This window comes from Tupaia chinensis, unplaced genomic scaffold, assembly GCF_000334495.1.
Source record: "Tupaia chinensis unplaced genomic scaffold, TupChi_1.0 Scaffold000187_1, whole genome shotgun sequence".
NCBI lineage: Eukaryota > Metazoa > Chordata > Mammalia > Scandentia > Tupaiidae > Tupaia > Tupaia belangeri.
Genome location: NW_006159662.1, coordinates 4,845,722 through 4,853,210, shown reverse-complemented (window position 1 = coordinate 4,853,210; position 7,489 = coordinate 4,845,722). Strand labels below are relative to the sequence as shown.

The following is a 7,489-nucleotide window of genomic DNA, read 5'->3' as shown; positions in this document are numbered from 1 at the left end:
GGGGCACGCAGGTCCAGGAGGGGGAAGTCGAGCCAGCACCAGGCGTTGGTGAAGTACACCTTGAAGCCGTAGGCCACCCACTTGAGCAGCATCTCCAGGATGAAGATGTAGGTGAAGACCTTGTCGGCGTACTCCAGGATGGTGCGGATGACTCGCCGCTGCTCGATGTAGATGTCCTCGAAGGCCTGGGGGCACCGGCACGCCCGGAGGGAGAGAGGAGGAGCAGACGCGCTCGCTCACTCATTCGCTCGCTAGCACTGGACTAAGGAGCTGGCGCTGTGCGGCGTGCAGAACCACAGGGCCACAGCCTCGTCCCGCTCCTGCTGCTGCTGCTGGTTCCCAAGGTCTGGGGTGGGACCAGCCAGGGCCCGCTGTTCCCCAGACTCCCCTCTGCCCATTACGGGGCTGAGCGGGTTTCCTGGTAGGGAGGCTCCCCTCAGTTCCCGACCTTCCCCAGGCCTAGTAACGGCAAGCCTCGGTCACCTGCTAGGGGTTTCCAGTGACATCTCTTCAGTCCTGCCCTACCCTGACCCCAAGTTCCCAGGGCTCCCTGCGCCCCATCTGCATGCAAGTCAGAACCCACGCAGGGAGGGCTACCTGACGCTCTAAGAAAGTTCATAGAGAGCTCCGAGGTTTTAACGCCAGAAGGGCGAAGGCAGCTGCTGGTGGCCATTTCACTTCTGGTGAGAGCCAGCTCTGCCGAGGGCAGGAAGCGGACGAGTCCCCTGGTCCCTGCAGGTGAACACGGCAAGTCCTGTGCTCCTGGGCCCCAGAAGGCTCTGGTTCAGGCCAGTCAGGGTCTGGCACATGGTGACAACGCCTTCAGCTTTTGTCTACTGGTTAAGTTTGACATGTATTTTTTTATTTCCTCCATAAGTGAGAGACAGGGAGATAGAGAGAACACCCCCAAACAGGGTTGTTTTGTATTGTATTTTAAATTTTATTACTTATTATTATTATTCAATTTGACCAGAGAGAGAGAGAAAGCAAGCTGCTGGGTTCAGGACTCAAACCGTGGTCAGCCCTGTGGGAGTCCAGTGCCTCCACCACCACGCCACCTGCCGCCCCACCCCCCAGTAGAGTTTTGACACTACAATCCACCCCAGCGTCAGCCAGCCCTTGATCACAGCCTGTGCACGCCGCATACTCAGGGAGGTCTCCGGACATGAACTCAGAACCTTCCCATGAGCGTCAGCCTCCCAGAGCATTGCATTTGCCACTGGGCCATGGTCGGGCCCGGCCTCCAGTTTCATAGCTCCTGAGTGAGCGTCCCCAGAAGCCGACGTTTCCCTCGAGCTCTCCATTCCGTCAGGACCCCGGGCACCCATGCGCATGCCTGGTATGTTTGCAAAGCTGCCAGAGCCAGAACACAAACCCGACTCTGCTGCTGGTTCCCAAGGTCTGGGGTGGGACCAGCCAGGGCCCGCTGTTCCCCAGACTCCCCTCTGCCCATTACGGGGCTGAGCGGGTTTCCTGGTAGGGAGGCTCCCCTCAGTTCCCGACCTTCCCCAGGCCTAGTAACGGCAAGCCTCGGTCACCTGCTAGGGGTTTCCAGTGACATCTCTTCAGTCCTGCCCTACCCTGACCCCAAGTTCCCAGGGCTCCCTGCGCCCCATCTGCATGCAAGTCAGAACCCACGCAGGGAGGGCTACCTGCCGCTCTAAGAAAGTTCATATAGTCTACACATATCCTGGACGGCAGGAGAAGCCCTTCGGGATTCTCTGTTTGGGACTGTTCAAGCCACACCCGTGCCTGTGTGGCGAGGAGGCAGCCCCAGAAGGGCCTTCTCTGGGCCTGGCACCTGCCCTGTCCCCTCTGCAGTGCCTACCAGGGCCCCGCTGCTGAGTAGAATCATGAAGACGATGAAGGTCTCAAACCAGTTGTGTTCGACAATCTTGAAGCAGGCCCTGCGGAGGGTCCACCACATCTTCCCGCGGCCCTGGGAGATGTCCACATAGAGGCAGGGGCAGCGCTGCACACAGGCTGGCGGAGGGCGAGGTGGCATCCTGTCACCCCCTGGCCTGCCTCCAGTGCACAGCCAGCATGTCCCCAGGTGTCCCCTACAGCCCCCACCTCCTCCCAACACCTGGCTGCATCTGGGAATGGTCAGGAACGGGGGACACAGGAGTCGGGTCCTCCCTCGGCAGCCCGGCCCACCCACACCAGGGTGGACATGAGGAGGAGAGACGTTCTGAGAACGGGCTTGGCCCCTGCCCAGGTCCAGGCGCTATCAGGTGCCCTTCCTCCCCTCCTCACCCAGGCGGCCTTCACTCTGCACAGCCCAGGCCCTTGGGACAAAAGCGTGTCCCCAGGACTGTCTCCTGAAGGAAGGGCAGGGAGCGTTCTCTCCCTGAAGAGAAGGAGGAGGAGGGTAGTCTTAGGAGCATTCAGGATTCTGCCCCATGGAGGGGCTGGGTGCGCTCCCCAGTGGTGAGCAGGGGACAGTGGCCGCGTGCTTCTCTGCTGAACTTGGGCCCTGACACAGCCAGCCCCTAAGGGGAATGGCTGAGCTGGGGGAAGCTCCCGGGAAAGGAAGGAACACACAGGCCTGTGGGCACACCCTCACCCTCAGTGAAACATTCCTCGGGCTGCTCCCCTTCAGGGTCTTCCTCGACCTGCTCCTCGGGGTCCTCCTCGGGGGGCTTGTAGTCAGCCGTGCTGCAGATGGAGGAGTTCCCGTCGTAGAGAGGGGGCGGCGGCTTCTGCGGGGGCCACAGGGTCACGTGACCCCAGGGTCTCGAGAGACCCCTTCACCCTCTCACCAGGTGGGGTAGAACCAGAGAGCAGAAGGGAAAGGAGGAAGAGGGTGTCCATTCCCCAGGTGTCCCCTACAGCCTCATCCCTCCTCATCCCTTCACTCACTCACTCGGCGCTGGACTAAGGAGTCAGCACTGTGTTGCTCGCGGAACCACAGTGACCCCGCAGGCCTGAACTTTGGAGCAGAGCAGGCCTGAGGCCTGGAAGGGGCAGGAGGGTGTGAGGGGACACTCAAGGGCATCAGGTAGGGTGGAGGCCGGGGTCCCTCTGAGCTGGGGGAGGCTGGTGGGAGCTCAGCCCAGCTGGGGTCTAGTGGGGAGCCGTGCAGGGGGTCAGCAGAGGAATGAGGCCATGTGAGAGCAGGGGGGTGTAGAAGGCGCCAGGACGGAGCCGGGAGCCGTGGCATGCAGCGAGCGCCATGTGACGGCACAGCGGAGCCTTCCGCCCCCAGGCTCCATTTGGCTGAGGAACCCAGAAAGGCTGGAAACTTTTCCCCAGCCAAGGCCTGAGTCCGGCCCAAGGGAACTTGATCTGAGTGGGGGTGGGGGTGGGGGGCCGGGGCTCTGGCCTCCTCCCACTCCTCCTGGTGCTACCCCAGGCCAGCTTACCGGCCCGGGCCCTCTCTCTGCAAAGCGACCCCTACATGACTGGGGCGAGGCCCCTGCAGCGGAAGACAGAGAAGGGCAGCGGGGGGAAGTGGGGTGGCAGCTGTGTCCAGGGTGGTGCAGGAAGCCGGGGAGTCCTTGTTTCCAGATCTCAGAAAGGGAAACCGAGGCACAGGGTGGCAGGTTAGCCAGGACACACGCTGAGTTGTTTGCTCTGCATCTGTGCCCCGACTCCCACATGCCCCCCAGCTGCATCTGCCCCCCTTTAGGGAGTCCCAGGCCCCTGCCTCTCCCTGGACCCTCCCCCACCATGTTCCTCATACCGAGGTTGGTGCCCTGTTTCCTGGGTATTTATTTATAGCTCGGCTGACACTCGGCCCCCTGGTAAGTCAGCGTGCCACAGAAGGGGGATGAGGAGTCAAGGGCTTTCAGGGCAAAGGTCGTGAGGCTCGGGTGCCCAGCCAGGCCCAGGGCTGACGGTGTGGGGGGCTCGGGAAGGGGCTCGGGAGGGGAGACCAGAGTATAGGGACAGATGTTTCTCTGCAGAGTGAGAGGGTGGGCGAGGGGGTCCAGAGCCAGCTGCTCTGGCAGGCCCAGGCAGGGTCCCTGTCTCAGCACTAGCTTCTGAGAGTGACTGCCACCTGTGTCCCAGTCCCCTCCTCACTGTGCACCCGCTGCGGCTGGGCAGTGGGCGTCTTAGCCACAAGGCCACTCCGAGGGCTGGGGTTGGGGGGTCAGGACTCCTGCCTTGAGGGGAGGCTGCTCTCTGTGCTCCTGGTCCCCAATTCCCACAGGCCCTCAGCTCCTCTCCTGAGACCCAGGCCTGGACCTGGTACCTTGACCCTCTCCAAGAATAGCAACCAGCCCCAGGTGGGGTGTAAGCAGAAATAGATGCAATGGCAAGGGCTTGGCAAGGGCTTCAAGCCCAGAGTGGGAATCAAGAGAGGCCTCCTGGGTCCCAGTCCTGGAGCTGAGGTGTCATTGGTCAAGAGCAGCCTGCTCAAGGGCGCCACCTGCTGGTGCTGAGGCCCAGGTGCAGCTGAGGGACGGGAGGGAAGGGGGGGAGCACCTGCACAGACAGGGCCAATCTCAATAATCACGTTACTAACTCAATAACCGTCACCGAGCACAGCGAACTGGCGGCGGGCTTTACACAGAGCATCTCCGCTAATGCTGCAGCAGGTACCATCACCCCCATTTACAGAAAGAGAAACTGAGGCTCAGAGAGGCTCTGACCCACTCAGGGTCACGTAAAAACTTGAAGCCGAGTCTGTCTGACCCCTGACCCCTCAAGCCGGACCCTAGCACGGACTCACCTTGCCATCCTCGGGCTCCGAGAAAGTGTCGGTCTCCTCCTCCGTGGGCATCTCGAGGTCCGACTCCTCGGAGGCGATGGGCACCTGGATGGTCAGGTAGGGGTTGTTGATGAAGTTGAGGTGGTCTAGCTCGATGCTGGAGGGAGGGCCGTCAGCCAGGCCCACGTGGTTCAGGATGTGGTTGTCCTTCTTCAGGTCCTTGTCACCCTCCTCAGGCGGCGGTTCCTTCTTCTCGCCCTCAGGGCCACCCTCTCCGGCCTCCCCGGCCTCTGCGGCCTCCTGGGCTCCGCCGGGCTTCCCGAGGCTGAGCATGATGTCCTTGGGGCTCAGGATCTTGCCGCGCAGCAGCCCCATCAGGAAGGCCTTGGCGAAGCCGATGCCCCACTTGATGCGGCCGATGGCGATCTGCAGGTTGTTCATCTCGCCGTCCTCGTCAGAGGCCGCCAGGCTGTCGGCGCTGAAGGAGCTCAGCAGCAGAGCCAGGAACAGGTTCAGGACCTGGGAGAGGGTGCAGGGCACGGCCGCCCTCAGGTCTCAGACGCGGCTACCCCACGTCAGACGCTGGGGAGGAGGTCGCCATGTCCTCACGCTCACCGCTGCGCAGGGGGTGAGGACCACTATCACCCCACTTTGCAGATGTGGAGCTGAGGCTTGGGCATCTGATGGACTCTGCTAACCAAGGCGAAGGTGGGGGTCAGGGAGCCCCTCCGGCTGACAAGGGCTCTTTCCACGACTCTCTCCTACCTCACAGCCAGAAGACAGAACCAAGAACGGGGCTCGGGTTCCTGAGCTTCCAGGACCGCCGGGGAGCCCAACTTGTGAGCCGTATTTTCTCCATCTTTACGTAGACCCCCGTGCCGCCTGATGCTCGGACTCCCCTAAGGCTCTGGAAGGGGTGTTCGGCCTACCGCTAGTCACCCCCTTTCTCTCCTTGGGGCTCCCTACTCCACCCACTCCTGGTTCTCTTCTCAAATCCCGGCTGAAAGGGACATAAGAAGCTACTGGTCTCCCCCAAGCCCACGCCTCCTTCCTCAGTCATGTCCTGAGCCCCTCCCGCTCCAGGAGTGAGCTCACAGCTTCGCAGAGACAGGCAGGTGGTCAGACACAGACAACACTGGGTTTGGGTAACAGTAGAAACTGGGGTACACAAGCTGTGAAACCATGCTGCCTGGCTCTGCACCCTAGTTTACTAGCTGTGTGTCCTAAGGCAAAGTTGCTTCACTGCTCTGAGCCTCAGTTTCCTCATCTGTAAAGTGGGATGATTCCGATACCCCCCACATTGTTGTGAGGATCAAGAGATCAACACAAGCGGAGCACACAGTAGGTGCTTGAAACACGCTGTGTGTGTGTGCAGTAACGAGGAAACTGTAGGAGGGACAGGACAGCGTGTGGTTAACTCCAAGGCCAGCTGAGCGTTCTAGAGAGGAGAAAAGGGAGCCCTAAAGAGGTGGAGCAACTTGCCGTAGGACACGCAGCATAGCCGGGACTCGAACCCAGGCATCCAGCCATCGCCCCACTTTAGAGGGCACTGTTCCCTTAGACTGCAATGTGAATGTCCCCTCCTTCTCCCCGGAGGTGTGCAGTATGGAGGCCTCCCTTCCACCTGTCCGCCCGTTCTGGACAGTGGGAGGAAGGTGCGGTCCAGCTGGGGTGGGGTCCCAGCTCCCGCGAGGCACAGGCACAGCCAGGCTCTGACTCTGGAGGGCCGGGCGGGCGAGGCGCGTGCACAGCAGGGAGGAGGGCGCCTGTGCAGCGCGCGCCACCCTTGACCCTGCTCCACGTGTCTCGGCGCCTGGCTTCTCCGGCGTCCTCCAAGGTCTTTCCGACACCGTCTTAACTCGCAATATCTTAAAAAATACATCAAAACCTTCTTCAAGAAGAGGTGCTGGGGAGACTTCCCGCCTGCCCGCCATGGCCCCCAGTACTCCTGAGCCTTTGCCCCTAGAATTTCTCGGTCTTTCTTCCCTCTCTCGGGGGAAGCATCCAGTTGCCAGAACCACATCTGAGACGGGAATTAGCTGCTCTCTGGGACAGCGGGTGTGCACACGGCTCCAGCCTGCGACAGAAATAGCCGCCCTGGCACGGGGGGTGGGGTGGCAGTGGCGATGGTGGAGGGGAGGGGGACGGATATCACGTGCCTGTGGGCTCTGTGGGGTGGGTCACCTGGACCTAGTCACTTCCTCCTCTTCTTCACAGTAGCCCAGAGGAAGTGACCAAGTGCTGGGGACGCAGGGGCCACAGGTCCCCACATGCCCTGGCTGGGTGCCCTGGTGCCCTCTGGCAGACACCTGCTTCTCTGAGGCCTGGGGGGCAGGGGAGGGCACAGTGCCCAAGGAGCTGACGTTGCCTCCCTGGACTGCTCCACTGCCTCCGAGCAAACTGGGAGAGCCGCAGAGTGGGCCAGAAGAAGGTGTTGGCAGCATGCACGTGCGTGTTCACATGTGTGCAAGCGAGGTGGGGGGCATGCTCACGGGAGCAGTGCAGTGCAGCGGTGCCCTGCTCTGGGGTCAGACTGCTTGGACTCAGATCTGGTACACACTGCCGATTTACCTCACGGGCCTTTGCGTCCTCATCTACAAAGCCAAGATGAAATAGCACATCCCCCTGGGGTGGGCCAGGGTTAGTGAAAGGACACGCATGACGAAGCCAGAGTGCTTGGTCAGTGTGGACTAACAGGCAGGGTCAGCGCTGTTACTGCTGGTGCTGACACTATCGTTACCACAATTACTGCTGTTCTTTCTTTCTTTTTAAAGTTTTTTTTTTTTTTTTTTTGGAGGGGTTTTCCCTAAAGGGCAAGTGTGCTTGCCCGAC

At 61.1% G+C, this 7,489-nt stretch overlaps 1 protein-coding gene across 1 annotated transcript in view; it reads right to left on the bottom strand.

The window, feature by feature from the left end:
• Nucleotides 1–7,489, bottom strand: part of SCN4A (sodium voltage-gated channel alpha subunit 4) — a 33,609-nt gene that overhangs the window by 8,329 nt on the left and 17,791 nt on the right. The window contains exons 14-17 of the mRNA XM_006146792.3: nt 4,679–5,176; nt 2,567–2,702; nt 1,829–1,983; nt 6–185 (exon numbers count right to left, since the gene is read on the bottom strand). Coding sequence (XP_006146854.1) covers nt 6–185; nt 1,829–1,983; nt 2,567–2,702; nt 4,679–5,176 — 969 coding nt within the window. The remainder of the gene's footprint in view (nt 1–5; nt 186–1,828; nt 1,984–2,566; nt 2,703–4,678; nt 5,177–7,489) is intronic.